This window comes from Adiantum capillus-veneris, chromosome 5 (genome assembly GCF_014529385.1).
Source record: "Adiantum capillus-veneris isolate H3 chromosome 5, ASM1452938v2, whole genome shotgun sequence".
Lineage (NCBI taxonomy): Eukaryota > Viridiplantae > Streptophyta > Polypodiopsida > Polypodiales > Pteridaceae > Adiantum > Adiantum capillus-veneris.
In genome coordinates, this window is record NC_140935.1 from 22,188,918 (window position 1) to 22,204,197 (window position 15,280).

The window sequence follows — 15,280 nt, forward strand, 5'->3', positions numbered from 1 at the left end:
GTCTATGTTGAGACCCTATGGCCTTAGGGCCATAGGGGGACCTAAGGCCATGGGGTGGCCAAGGTGCCTTGAAGAGAATTCCACTACAAGAGGTTGTGTGCTCTTGTGACGCTTATAGCGACAGAAATACATTGGGTTTTTTAAACCCTCATCGTTGCTAAAAGCTTCTCTATTAGCGTCGATACGAGAACGTCACTATAGCCGTCGCTACCGCAGTCTCTATCAGCGTTGCTATATAGCGACGCTGCAGGGCCATAGATAGCGACGCTGTAGTGCACAATTTAGAGACGCCCATAGCGACGCCCGAGATTAAAATTTTTTGGTGGCAGGGCATTCAACCATCAACCATATTGAATGTTTCATTGGTCTATTTACCTTTGAAAAAAAGTACAAAGGTAAATATAGACCTAAAATAGTTAGCCACAAGACAATATAATCATTAACTCCATCATCCATAGTACGTATTGTTTGCAAAATAAAGATACAAAAATGACAAGAGTGAATTGATGGAAGTAAATAAATGACAATTGTACACGGCAGCAAAATCACTTGATTGTTAATCATTGCAAATGTAGTTACAAACCATTGTCATTATTTAAAAAATATACATGGTTTTCAAAAATACATAGTTACATGGTCTCATGATACATAAGCTAGGACAAAAAGAAACTAATGCTATCTAGCTATGGCTAAGACGTCATCTAATCAGACGTCTCATCGCGTCCAAGCGGCGTATCTGTCGGATTTTGCAAAAAAAAAAACAATAAGATAGCTTTTTGTAAGTATAAACATATAGCGAGCAACGTTTATAAAACAATACAATAAATAGAAAAGAATAAACCCTAATACTAACCATGCCGCCGCGAGAAGTCAGGATGTCTATAAGGGCGTTTAAGCCCTTCTTGCCTGCGTACTCACGCTCGTACGGAGTGGGATCACGTCCTGTAAACGACCACTGTCAAAACATACAAAGAATCCATTATGTTAGAATTTCAAATCCCATAAACCCTAAACTATTGAACATAGATATGAAAACACTTACAAAATCGGCCTCAAATGATGCCCACCCGCCGCTCCCCAAGTGGTGCGAGCTCCCTGCCTCTACTCGCGCTCTGGCTGCCTCCTTTTGTTGCTTCCACTTGTCGGGATTCTCGCGCGCTTCTTTCTTCGAATGCTTCCAATCTTCTTTGGCCAGCCAATCTGGTCTATTCCATCCATGCTGGATTTCTTTTCGCACTTTGGAACGCTTATGCTTGTAGTATTCACGCATTCGAACCTTCATCACATCTTCATTGAAGATGTCATCCCGTGTTGGAACGGGTTGGAAACTTGTCATGAAGCATGCTGATGACTCTGTCTTTTAATTCATTCGGTACTTCACTCCAGGTGTTTAGTATGTAGTGTCTAAACACCTGAGAGCAAAGACCGCGCATGCGCGAAATCACCTTCTTGCCATCATCATCCAAGATGATGTCGCCACTGAAGTCGATGGAGTAAGGCAAGCCCTCTCGCCCCCGCTCATGCTTGAACCTGGGTGTCTTGACAGGGGTCTCTAGCGGTGTGTCAACGGGGGTACGGACGCCAGGTGTCTCCACTGGAGTCTGAGCCCACTGGAGTGACTCCTTGAGGAGTAGCTAGTGGTGTGGAGCTGTGGGGAACGGCACTCAGCCACGCAAAACCTGGTGTCGATGGCGATGCCGTGGCTGGTGTCGGGATGGGCAAAGAAGGGGAGGGTAAAGAGCCTCGTCGAACACGAGGCGGTGTCGAAGCATCGGTGGCGCCACCCCCACAACAACCGCCACTGCCACCACCACCACTAGAGCGCCGGTGCCTAGACGAGTGTGAAGATCGTCTCGTCGACACTGAAGCTTCGGAGCGCATTGAGGACTCCGAAACAGAGGGAGATGCGGATGGAGTAGGAACGCGTGTATGCTCAATTTGCTCTTCCATTAGCTGAACATGACGGCTTATTGTATGGTAGCAGTAGTCGAACATGCAGGTGGAATTGCTGGTCTGCATGGACTGTCGAGGCTATGAGTGCAAGAAATTTTCTCGCCGTTTTCTCGCCATTTCTTCTAACCTTAATTAAATAACCTAAATCTAATTTAATATAACATATATAAACCTAAATTAATAAACCTAAATCTAATTTAATATAACGTAAATAAACCTAAATCTAATCTAATTTAATTTAAATAAACCTAAATCTAATTTAATGTAAGTCTACTAAAACCTTAATTAATCTTTAACGTCTTTTGGGATAGTTTTCTACAGCGTTAAAACTCTCTTCTTCTTGTGTGTGCATGTGTGTGGGTGTGTGTGTGCCAATAAAAAGAGAAAAATGGTATAACCTTTCTATCACTCAAGTGTGGTAGATTGGTTATGCCATTTTCCTCTTGAATAACAAGTCTTGGTTTCAACTCCTCGTCGGCTAGATTTTAAGGTCTCTTTAATTAGTTTCCTACGACGTTAAATTAAACTCTCTTCTTCTCGGGTGTGTGTGCACGCCAATAAAAAAAGGAGAAAAATGGTATAACTATTCTATCACCGAAGTGTGATAGATTGGTTATGTCATTTTCCTTATGAATAACATGTCTTGAGTTCAACTCCTGTCGACTAGATCTTTAAGGTCTCTTGGGATACTTTCCTACGATGTTAAAACTCTCTTCTTCTTCTTCTTTTCTCTCTCTCTCTCTCTCTCTCTTTGTTTTATATATATCTCTCTCGTTCTCTCTTTTCCTCTCTCAATGTGTGTGCATTCTTTGATTATGCATGTGTGTGTGCGCTTTTTTGGTTTATGCATGCTCTCTCTCTCTTTTCCTAGCCTCTCTCAATGTGTGTGTGCTTTCTTTGATTATGCATGTGTGTGTGCGCATTTTTGGTTTATGCATGCTCTCTCTCTTTTCCTCTCTCAATGTGTGTGTGCTTTCTTTGTGTATGCATGTGTGTGTGTGTTTTTTTGTTTATGCTTGTGCTCTCTCTCTCTCTCTCTCTCTCTCTCTCTCTCTCTCTCTCTCTCTCTCTCTCGTTCTATCTCTCTTTCTCTCTCAAAAACACAATGCGTGTGTGTGTGTGTGTGTGTGTGAGTGAAAGAGAGGGAGAGAGAAAGAGGGGAAGGGACCATGAGAGTGAGGAGCATACCTGGCTCTCCTTCCTCTCCTCGTGTGTGTGTGTGTGTGTGTGTGTGTGTGTGTGAGAGAGAGAGAGAGAGAGAGAGAGAGAAGGAGAGAGAAAGAGGGGAAGGGAACATGAGAGTGAGGAGAGGAAAGGAGCATACCTGGCTCTCCTTCCTCTCCTCGTGTGTGTGTGTGTGTGTGTGTGTGGAGAAGAAAGAGAGAGAGAGAGAGGGAGAGTGTTACCTTGCTTGCTTTGAGCGCGCGTCGAAAACTCAGATCTGATATCTGAGTTTTCGGACGCTCTCGGTTATTTTTTTAGCCCTGTCGGTGTCGCTATATGTGTCGCTATAAGCGTCTCTATGAGCGTCGCTATGTTACTTTTAACATAGTGACGCTCATAGCAACGCTGTGCATTTTCATGTTTGAGAGTCGCAGTATGAGCCTCGCTAACGTTAAGCATGGCTTGTAGTGTTCCTTACTACATACATATAGAATACTTTATGGCCCCAAGACCATTGAGTGACCTAAGTTCCCCTTTAGAGACTCTATATTTGTACCCTATGGACATTGAGTGACTTATGTGCCTCTTTATAGACTCTATGTTAGAGCCCTATGGCACTAGGGTCATAGAGTGCTCTCTATGCTACTAAGAGACCCTATATGATCTTTGCTGGCACTCTTGGGGCCATAGGGTACCTTTCATGTTAGCAAGAAATTCTACATGCTTTATGTCAGCACCCTATGGCCCTAGGGCCACAAGGTTCCCTCTATGCTTCTATGCTAAAAGGAAATCCTCCATGCTCTAAGTTGGCGTATGACCCAAGGGCCAAAGGGTGTCTTCAATGCTAGTAAGAAACATTATATGTTCTAAGTTCGTATCCTATGGCCCAAGGGACATAGGGTAGCTAAGGCATCCACGGTACATTCACAAACGGATCTTGATTACGATGTCATTAGAGCACATAGCCTTCTTTCTAATATTAGTAATTTCAATAAAAAAGTCAAGTTGTTTTAGTGATCTTAAATACCATTTATGTAGGTGATATACTTTTTGACATAATTTTCAAGGATGAATACACATTAAAAGTTTTCATTATAAAATAGTCATGAAAAAATCCAAGTGTATATACACATTGAAATAATTATAGGTGGTATATATCAACTTAATTAGACAATGATAGTCATGAAAAAATCAAAGTGTTAACTTTTTTATAAAATCTCAATGTATTTATGATCTTATTAAAATGTGTAAGTTAATACTGCGGTAAATATGCAATCCAATATACAAAATTGAATCATTATCATGCATCATACATCTGTTGCTTTGCCACACAATTGAGGGGGTCTTTGCCTTCAAATATCATCATAACATTCAAACATTTAAATCTAATTTGCAAGTACTTTAATTCACAAATGCATTGATCTGTTGGTGGATGGAAGGTCCGGCTCACCATGCACTTTGATTTTCAAATCCTGGGGGGCAAAAATATATGTGTTGGATTCTCCTTATTGCATTGCACATGTTCTGGAACTTACATTGCCTTCTACTTCCAATTTATAAACTTAAACAATGGTTATACATTGTACAATCATTTCTTTGCAATAAACCTTGATACAATGTTCCGATTGCTACATGACAAGCTTCAAAATTGTACTAGTCCTAGCTTCCCTCTATTGAAAAAAAATCAAGATATAAATTCCAATTCTCTACATCATCTAGAAGAGAAACGAAATCATAGTTTGGAACAAAATACTCGCACTTTATATCTTTGAATAAAATCTTGTTACAATTAAAGAACTAGATCTTCACATAATCCAAAGGACAAATGCTTCAATAACCATTTGCACTTTGATACTCGATGTTTACTATCTAAGCAAATAATTGGCATTTACAACAAATGTTGAATATATGTTTAATCTAGTTAGCTGCAATACAAAGATAATTATTTCAAATGCTTACACCATCAATTCACAGTAGAAGAACTTACACCCAACAAAAAATGATCATACATCAATTGTTCAAACTCTCATTTTGGAATTTTGAGGAATAAATATTTTTTAGTTTTTTCTAGCTTATTTCATTCTCAATAGAATATTAAACCTTAATCACAAGATAATAAATATATGTCCCTAATGTATATGGACACAAGATAGTAAGTCCAAAGAAAAATGTTTTTGAAACACTTAAAGAGTCTTTAGGTGACCTAGAATAACCAACCTATGGTCTAAAGGCCATAGGGTGTTATGTGATATTTTATAAGATGTGTCCATAGAGAGCTAAGTGATTTGCATCCATGGGGTGGTTTAAGTGCCCCTATGGAGATTCTATGTCACCACCCTATGGCCCTAAGGCCTTAGGGTATCCCAAATGCTCTTGGATAACCTATGTTTCCTTCTAGAATAGCCCAAATACTTATGTGCCCTTTTAGAGACTTTATGTAATCATCCTATATCCATAAGATTGTAGGGTAGCCCAAATGCTTTTGGGGGATTCCATGTTGACACCCTATGGCCTTAAGGCTGTAGACTAGCCCAAATGCTTATGTGCCCTTTTAAAGACTCTATGTAATCACCCTATATCCATAAGATTGTAGGGTAGGCCAAATGCTTTTCGGGGATTCTATGTTGACACCCTACGGACCTAAGGCTATAGAGTAACCCAGATGCTTATGTTCTCTTTTAGAGACTCAGTGTAATCACCCTACGTCGTAAGGTTGTAGGGTATCCCATTTTCTTTTGGGGGATTCTATGGCCCTAGGGCCATAGGGTGTCATGTCTACAAAGAACTCTATGATCCTCAAGTCATAGGGTGTTCTTCCCAAACATCATATGATCATTTAACTTTAAAGTATTACATAATATATCTTATGACCATATATAAATGTAGAATTCTATTTACCACAACATGTCCATATAATGTCATACATTTAAGTCCAATTCATTTATTGTGAAAAAACTCAAACTCACAAGTTCACATTTTTTCAAAGAAAATAAATTGAGAGAAATAACAAACGAAACATCAATGTTTTAACATCATGGGCAGATTTGAGATGGGACAAATAAAATAAAATGAAAAAAATAATAATCTAAATATCAGTAATATAATATCATGGATAGCTAGCTTAACTTGTTTCCTATAGAATTTCTAGAATGGCCTCAACACTTGCATCCAATGGTTCTTCAAATTCTTCTTCCTCTGAATCCTTGGCATTGACTTTCTCTGTGTTATCCACACCTTCCCACCTTCTAAGATCAAGGTCTTCTTCCACTATGGAATGGCAAAGAGATTCCAATTGCGTCATTTGATCACTACTACATGCAACTGATATCACCTTTTTCTGTTGTTGTAGTGCCTCTTTAGTCCCATAGCCTAATGAGAAGATGTCTATTACTTGATCATCTTCTTTGAGATAGATGCATTTGATTGCACGACGCACAAAAAAGGCTTTGGCCGTGGTCACAGCATCATACTCGTCGTCGTTGATGCAGAAAGTATGCATTGGCTCCAACAGTGACTCTTTAACACTAGAGTAGTTGGTGTACTGCTCTCCTTGACTGAAAAATTTCGAAACCCCAAAAATTACTTTGTGAAGAGCACATGTTTGGATGGTCTCTGCTCCCATTAAGGAGCTCAAAGGTAGAACGTGCATTTCATATCAGTTAGCTTTTTTCAAAAATTGCCTTCTCTAGGGAAGCAGCATGCTGATACTTGACTAAGCCGACAATTAAAAACTCTGATTGTTGATGTGCTACCCCACATACTCCATCAATTACTTTACCAAATTTTATAGCACTCCAACCACTAGATGTAAGACTTTTGTGTGTTGTATCTATGATGCAAACACCAACACGAAGTGTAGAGCTATTCTCACTGCAGAGAAACTCAATGCCTTCCAAATTCTTTCCAACACACTTGATTGTCCATGGTAAAATGAATTGAAAACTAGAAGTGCCATTCTTTTGTGCAATGATCCATTGCACATATCCCCTAGTGATCTCGGGAACTGGCTCTTTCTCCTTTCCGTTTTGTAGTAGGAGATTTAGCCATTGCGTATAGCTCGTGAAGAGAGATTGTAAATCTCATTTGTAATATTATAATGAGACTTACATTCATCCCATGAAGTAACTGCTATTTCTGATGGATCTATCTCTTTAAATGCCATCAACATTTGAGGCTCAAAAACCCGCGTTTGCTTTAAGTTCGTTGCACGTGCAGTGAGGTCAAGCATGCCCGCTTGATGTGGTTGCTTCACTAAGCAGATTTTCTCATCTGTCAGATCCTGTTGCGTAGCTTAACATCATTATCTTCTAAACCATTTAGGCATCTAAAGGTTGTTATGCTTGGTTGTCGCCCACGAGCAGTTGATATCTAATGCTTCTCCAAGATGTTTACCCACTGATCATAGATTTCATCATTGTACATTACCATGTGTGCTTCCTTGTTGGCAAATGATTTATGGTTGAACACGATGTTTGCCACATTTACAAAGGCCTTCGAAATAAAGAAAAGAAAATTAACTTTATTTCAAGACATATTTGTAACAAAAACAAGCATAGGGAAGTGGAACTTACATCCCAAGGTGCTCGACTCGGATGACTGACAGGAACACCTGTCTTGGGTTTTGTTGGTTTAGAATATGCAAGCCATTGACTACGGCCATGCTTCAAGACCTCCACATAAGGCTGGTGTTTCATTGTTGTTATTCTCTCCATGTTCTCTATGTTGGAAATTTGAACAGCAACCTCTTTGGGAGCGTATACCACTATCCTTATAGTTTTAAACTTGTAGAACTCTTTTCTCAAAGCATACTTAGTGCTGTTGTTACGCAAAAAAGCTCTAGCCACTATGATGGAATGATGACTAGCTAGAATCCAGTAGTGGTATGTTGATAGCTCGTCTCCATACACTTCAACTGTTTGTAAAGGCATTTTTGTAATTGGGTTATACGGCATCAGGTCTGCTGCACTAGAGACTTGCCTAGAGTGCCCTGCAAATTGCTTCAAGAGATATTTCACATACAAATTTGACAATGGTCTACATTTATAGCCATCTGGTGCAAGGTTGCATTGCTCAACTGGGATCAATTGGGTACACCAATTTAAAATAGTGTGCAATTCCAACGTATCCATCTAGCCCACTCTTAGAAGTTTTGGCAACTTCTTTATCAAGATCTTTTTCTTTGGGTTGTATAATAGAGTCCAACACAGCTAAGGATATTGATTCCACAACCACTGCCACTGAGGGGGTTTCAACTGTTAGGGTTGAAAGTCCACTAGAATCTCCTTCTTCTTGAGTCTGTAAGGGTATAACTGAAAGATTTTCTTCAGCCACATTTCCACTATTGTCTCCAAGTGAGGGAGTCTGACTCTCCTTGAGAGTCTTAGATTGATTTGCTTTACCTGTGTCTTCATTCTTTTGCTTCTTATTCTTCTTTGTGCTACTCAATTTACCTAAATATTGATTGACTTTCTTAAAGCCCTCAGTATATAAGTCTATAAAGTTCTCACTTGGAGTGTCGTCTTGAAGCTCCACCCACCTTGCTTTTGTCATTGTCACTCTGTCATAATCAACCTTCACCAATTTTTGAGCAAAGTCCATAGGCTCCATTAAGTAGGAGTCACCATTGAGTAGTTTTACTCCAAGGCATGGAGACATTTCAAGATCTGAACAATCTTTCTTTATCTCCTTAACAATACCACAGTCCTTGAAGGGAAATTGCTCTTTATCTTGAAAGAACAAGTGGACTTTCTCATCACTTTCACCATTTGGTAAGTGAAAATCTAGATACCAGGAACTTGGTGTTGAGCCTGTTGCATCAATTGACTTTGACTTTCTCTTCTGAGACATTTTATGTAAAAATAATGACATATATTTAGACAAGATGGATATTAATACATTCATATGGACCTAGGGCCATAGAGTCCCCTCTATGTTAAACCATGTGATCCTAGGTCCAAAGGGTGCCAACAAAATGGTTCTACAAGTTACCTAGGCCACTCTATGGTACTGTGATCACATGTTCTCTTATGACATGAGAGGAACCTCAAAGTAGTATCCCTTGAATGGCCTAAATATCCCTTTAGAGCCTCTACACCAGCACCATATGGCATCATGTGGCCTGAAGGCCATAGGGTCCCCTGCATGCTAGTAAGAACCTTTCTATGCTCTACATTGGCATCCTATGGCCCCAAGGCCACAAGGCGGCCTCAATGTTTTGAAGAAACGCTTCATGAGGGTTTTTCGGCAACCTATGGCCCCAAGGCCATAGCGTGCTCTCCATGCAAGTAAAAAACACTATTTGCTCTATATTGAGGAGACCTATGGGCTGTCCATAGGATCCCCTCTATGCTAGTAAGAACCTCTGTTTACTCTATAATGGCACCCTGTGGTCTAAAGACCATAGGGTTCCCTCTATGCTAGTAAGAATCTCTTTGTGCTCTATGCTCTATATTGACTTCCTATGGCCCCAAGGCCACAAGGTACCCTCATTGTTTCCAAAAAACCCTCATTGTTTTGCTATGGCCCCAGCGCCATAGCTCTCTATGCTGGTATAAAGCACTATTTTCTCTACATTGGCACCCTAAAGCCTGAAGGCCATAGGGTTGGCCTCAAGGGCCCCAAGGGTGCTCTCTATGCCAATGGAAAATACTATTTGCTCTATATTGAGAATAATTTGTGGGCTAAAGGCCATAGGGTCCCCTCCATGCTAGTAAGAACCTCTATTTACTCTATATTGGCACCATGTGGCTAGAAGTCCATAGGTTCCCTCTATGCTAGTGAGAAGCTCTCTATGCTCTATGCTCTATGCTCTATATGGACATCCTATGGCCCTAAGGCCACAAGGTGCCCTCATTGTTTCCAAAAGACCCTCATTGTTTTGGCAACCTATGTCCCCAGGGCCATAGGGTACTCTCTATGCCAGTATAAAGCACTATTTGCTCTATATTAGCACCCTAAGGCCTGAAGGCCATAGGGCCCCCTCTATGTTCCACAAGGTTTCCTCTATGTTTTCAATTTGAAGAAACCCTTCATGATGGATTTTTGACAACCAATGGCCCTAGGTCCATAGGATGCTCTATATGCCAATAAAAACACTATTTGCTCTATGCTGGCACCATGTGACTTGAACGCCATATGGTCCCCTCTATTCTATTAAGAGCCTCTCCATGCTCTATATTGGCACCCTTTGGCCTGAAGGCCATAGGGTCCAATCTTTGCCAGTAAGAACCAATCTATGCTCTAGATTGGCACCCTATGGCCTTGGGGCCATAGGGTCCCCTGTATGCTAGTAAGAACCTCTCTATGCTCTACACATCCGATGACCCCAAGGCCACAAGTTGCCCTCTATGTTTTGAAGAAACCCTTCATGAGGGTTTTCTGGCAACCTATGGACCCAGGGCCATAGGGTGCTCCCTATGGCATTGAAAAACCCTCATTGTTTTGGTACCCTACGGCCCCAGGTATAAAGCACTATTTGGTCTCTCTATGCTAGTAAGAACCGATCTTTGCTCTATATTGGCACCCTTTGGTCTAAAGGCCATAGGGTCCGCTCTCTTCTAGTAAGAACCGATATATTCTCTATATTGGAACCCTATGGACTTTAGGCCATAGGGTCCCCTGTATGCTAGTAAGAACCTCTTTATGCTCTACACATACTATGACCCCAAGGGCACGAGGTGCCCTCTATGTTTTGAAGAAACCCTTCATGAGGGTTTTTTAGCAACCTATGGACCAAGGGCCATAGGGTGCTCCCTATGCTAGTAAAAACATTATTTGCTCTATATTGAGGAGACCTTGTGGGCTGAAGGCCATAGGGTCCCCTCTATGCTAGTAAGAACCTCTGTTTTCTCTATGTTGACACCCTGTGGCCTAAAGTCCATAGGGTTCCCTCTATGCTAGTAAGAAGCTCTCTATGCTCTATGTTATATGCTCTATATTGACATCCTATGGCCCCAAGGCCACAAGGTGCCCTCATTGTTTTGGCACTCTATGGCACTAGGTATAAAGCACTATTTGGACTCTCTATGCTAGTAAGAACCGATCTATGCTCTATATTGGCACCCTATGGCCTGAAGGCCATAGGGTCCCCTATATGCTAGTAAGAACCTCTCTATGCTCTACACATACTATGACCCCAAGGGCACGAGGTGCCCTCTATGTTTTGAAGAAACCCTTCATGAGGGTTTTTTGGCAACCTATGGACCCAGGGCCATAGGGTGCTCTCTATGCCAGTAAAAACACTATTTGCTCTATATTGAGGAGACCTTGTGGGCTGAAGGTCATAGGGTCCCCTCTATGCTAGTAAGAACCTCTGTTTTCTCTACGTTGACACCCTGTGGCCTGAAGGCCATAGGGTTCCCTCTATGGTAGTAAGAAGATCTCTATGCTCTATGCTCTATGTTCTATGCTGACATCCTATGGCCCCAAGGCCACAAGGTGCCCTCATTGTTTCGAAAAAACCCTCATTGTTTTGGCACCCTATGGCCCCAGGTATAAAGCACTATTTGGTCTCTCTATGCTAGTAAGAACCGATCTATGCTCTATACTGGCACTCTATTGCCTGAAGGCCATAGGGTCCCATGTATGCTAGTAAGAACCTCTCTATGCTCTATACATCCTATGACCCCAAGGGCACAAGGTACCCTCCATGTTTTGAAGAAACCCTTCATGAGGGTTTTTTGGCAACCTATGGATCGAGGGCCATAGGGTGCTCTCTATGCCAGTAAAAAACACTATTTGCTCTATATTGAGGAGATCTTGTGGGATGAAGGCCATAGGGTCCCCTCTATGCTAATAAGAACCTCTGTTCTCTCTATATTGACACCCTATGGCCTGAAGGCCATAGGGTTCCCTCTATGGTAGTAAGAAGCTCTCTATGCTCTATGCTCTATATTGAGATCCTATGGCCCAAGGCCACAAGGTGCCCTCATTGTTTCAAAAAAACCCTCATTGTTTTGGCACCCTATGACCCCAGGTATAAAGCACTATTTGGTGTCTCTATGCTAGTAAGAACCGATCTATCCTCTATATTGGCACCCTATCATACCTGAAGGCCATAGGGTCCCCTGTATGCTAGTAAGTAACCCTCTATGCTCTACACATCATATGACCCCAAGGCCACAAGTTGCCCTCTATGTTTTGAAGAAACCCTTCATGAGGGTTTTTTGGCAACTTATGGACCTAGGCCATAGGGTTCTCTCTATCCCATTGAGGAGACCTTGTGGGCTAGCGTCTGCTTTCTCTATATTGACACCCTTGGAAGGCCATAGGGTTCCCTCTATGCTAGTAAGAAGCTATGTGTGCTCTATGCTCTATATTGATATCCTATGGCCCCAAGGCCACAAGGTGCCCTCATTGTTTCGAAAAAACCCTCATTGTTTCGAAAAAACCCTCATTGTTTTGGCACCCTATGGACCCAGGTATAAAGCGCTATTTGGTCTCTCTATGCTAGTAAGAACCAATTTATGCTCTATATTGGGACCCTATGGCCTTCATGTTATGGCACCCTATGGACCCAGGTATAAAGCACTATTTGGAGTAAGAACCGGTCTATGCTCTATATTGGGACCCTATGGCCTGAAGGCCATAGGGTCCTCTGTATGCTAGTAAGAACCTCTCTATGCTCTACACACCTTATGACCCTAAGGGCACAAGGTGCCCTGTATGTTTTAAAGAAACCCTTCATGAGGGTTTTTTGGCAACCTATGGACCTAGGGCCATAGGGTGCTCTCCATGCCAGTAAAAAGCACTATTTGCTCTATATTGAGGAGACCTTGTGGACTGGCGGCCGTAGGGTCCCCTCTATGCTAGTAAGAACCTTTGTTTTCTCTTCATGATGGATTTTGACAACCAATGGCCCTAGGGCCATAGGGAGCTATATTTGTCAATAAAAAACACTATTTGCTCTATATTGACACCATGTGTCTTGAAGGCCAAAGGGTCCCCTCTATTCTAGTAAGAGCCTCTCCATGCTCTATATTGGCACCCTTTTGTCTAAAGTCCATAGGGTCCGCTCTATGCTAGTAAGAACCGATCTATGCTCTATATGGCACCCTGTATGCTAGAAACCACTATGAGGGTTTTTTGGCAACCTATGGCCCCAAGGCTACAGGGTGCTCTCTTTATGGCCATAGGGTTTGTTGTATACAAAGGAAAACTCTCCATGCTCTATCTTGGCATCTTATGGCGGTTGTGCCATATGATAATAAGAAACCACCATTTCTCTAGGTTTGTCTCCTATTTGCTTTACGGCAACAAGGTGTCATCCTCCATGGAAACAATTTTAGAAAACCTAAATGCTCTACATTGACACCCTATGGCCCAAGGCCCAGGTGTGCTCTATGCTACCCTAAACCCCTCTATGCTCTACGTTGGCACCCTACGGCCCCAGGGCCACAAGGTGCCCTCTCTCTCTCTCTCTCTCTCTCTCTCTCTCTCTCTCTCTCTCTCTCTCTCTCTCTCTCTCTCTCTCTCTCATTTAAATTGTTTATTTGGCCTTATTATCAGTCCTCCCTCTCTCTCAGCTTCGTCTCCTCTGTTTGTCTCTCTTACTCTCCTTTCTCTCTCACTCCAAATAACTATTTTTCTCCCTCTTCTCATCTCTCCCCATTCATATAGCAGGCAGTCCCTTGTGAATTTTGGGCCTCAATATCTATCGGTTTACCTGTAGCATCATCATTTAGGCACCCCCTACCACATCTCCTCTTTCTAGGACCTCTCTCGCACCAACAAAAAGCGTAAAATACAAAGGTTAGTTCTTTTATGTTTTTTTGTTTTACTATTTTTTGTAGAGAGCGGTAAATAAATGTTAAAAAAAAGAGATTGAGCTTACCTGCGAGCGGTGTCATGAGGCACCGTTGTGTTTGGGAGAGAGGCGCAGAGAGGGAGAGAGAAGGTGAAAGAGGCGGCACCACAGAATGTTGCACATTTGAGAGAGAGGCTCAGGGAGGCATTCGATGTCGTGAGATGTTGAACGCTTGAGAGGCGCACAGAGGGTGGCAAAGAGCGGCTATTCGTTCGACGAAGGGCAGTGTGAGGTGTTGTTTGTTTGGGAGAAGAGGTGTAGCAAGGGTGGCAGAGGGGCGCTCTTTGTTCGAGGCGCTTTGAGGCGTAGAGAGGGCACGAAGCAGAGGCGACACAAAAGAGGCGTTTGGGAGAGGCGTAAGGAGGGAGGGCGTTTGGAAGAGGCGTAGGGAGTGCGCACGGAGGGCATTTAGGAGAGGAGTAGGGAGCGCGCAAAGAGCTGTGTTCGAGAGAGCAGAGTAGGATTTCAAAAAGAGAGAGAGAGAGAGAGAGAGAGAGAGAGAGAGAGAGAGAGAGAGAGAGAGAGAGAGAGAGAGAGAGAGAGAGAGAGAGAGAGAGAGAGAGAAGGTTAACCAATTTTGTTAATTCAAAATTCAAAATTCAAAATTTGACTTTCAAATTTTAAACCTAAACTTCCCACTCTCTTTTATTTTGAATTTTGAAGAGTTTAAAATCGTTTTCTTTGGAGAAGAGTCATACCAAAGGATTGGAAACTGAAAGAGCTTTCCGCAAAAAAAAAAAAAGAGTATAGAATTTTTCCGAGAAATTAACGTGAGACTTTCTCAGTGCCCGTGTCGTCTCGCTACGAGTGGAACGACACCCATGGTCGAAATCCCCTTCCCGGGACCAAAAATCGCATAATGAAAAATACACTAAAAAACATTCAAAATTAGAGAATTTTTCCTCGAAAAAAGTGCGATATTTTTTGTGCAATATTGATCGGGAGACTTGAAAACACAGGAAAAATTTGGGGTAATAAAAAAAAATTAAAAAAAATAATGGCTTTTTTCTGCACGTGCAATTGCACACTAATTGCACATGTTTTGAAAGTGTAAGTATACATGCAACATACATATATTTATAAAAATAGTATTTAAACGAGGATGCCATATACTAGAATGGGTTGCAAAGGTGTTGGTGCCCATTTGCGAAGAGGCTTGTAAAGGTGCACATATGCAATTTGATCACACATTTGATCATGCGATACGTGCACACCGTTGTTTTTTATGTCCCTTCAAAGACGTAAACATATCATATGGATGTACATTCACGGGACTACTTGAGACACGGTCTCTAGATATAATCAATGGTTGTGGATACACCACATGGCATATGATCAATGATTGTGGATGCGCCACGT

General features: G+C 41.8%; 1 protein-coding gene across 1 annotated transcript; it reads right to left on the reverse strand.

Annotated features, from left to right (window-relative positions):
• Window positions 1-697: 697 nt before the first annotated feature.
• Window positions 698-1,282, reverse strand: LOC147456995 (uncharacterized). The gene is made up of 3 exons (XM_086513492.1): window positions 1,043-1,282; window positions 854-955; window positions 698-736 (listed from the first exon to the last, which is right to left on the reverse strand). The coding sequence occupies exons 1-3, from the start codon at window positions 1,280-1,282 to the stop codon at window positions 698-700; spliced, it is 381 nt and encodes a 126-aa protein (XP_086369618.1).
• Window positions 1,283-15,280: the final 13,998 nt, after the last annotated feature.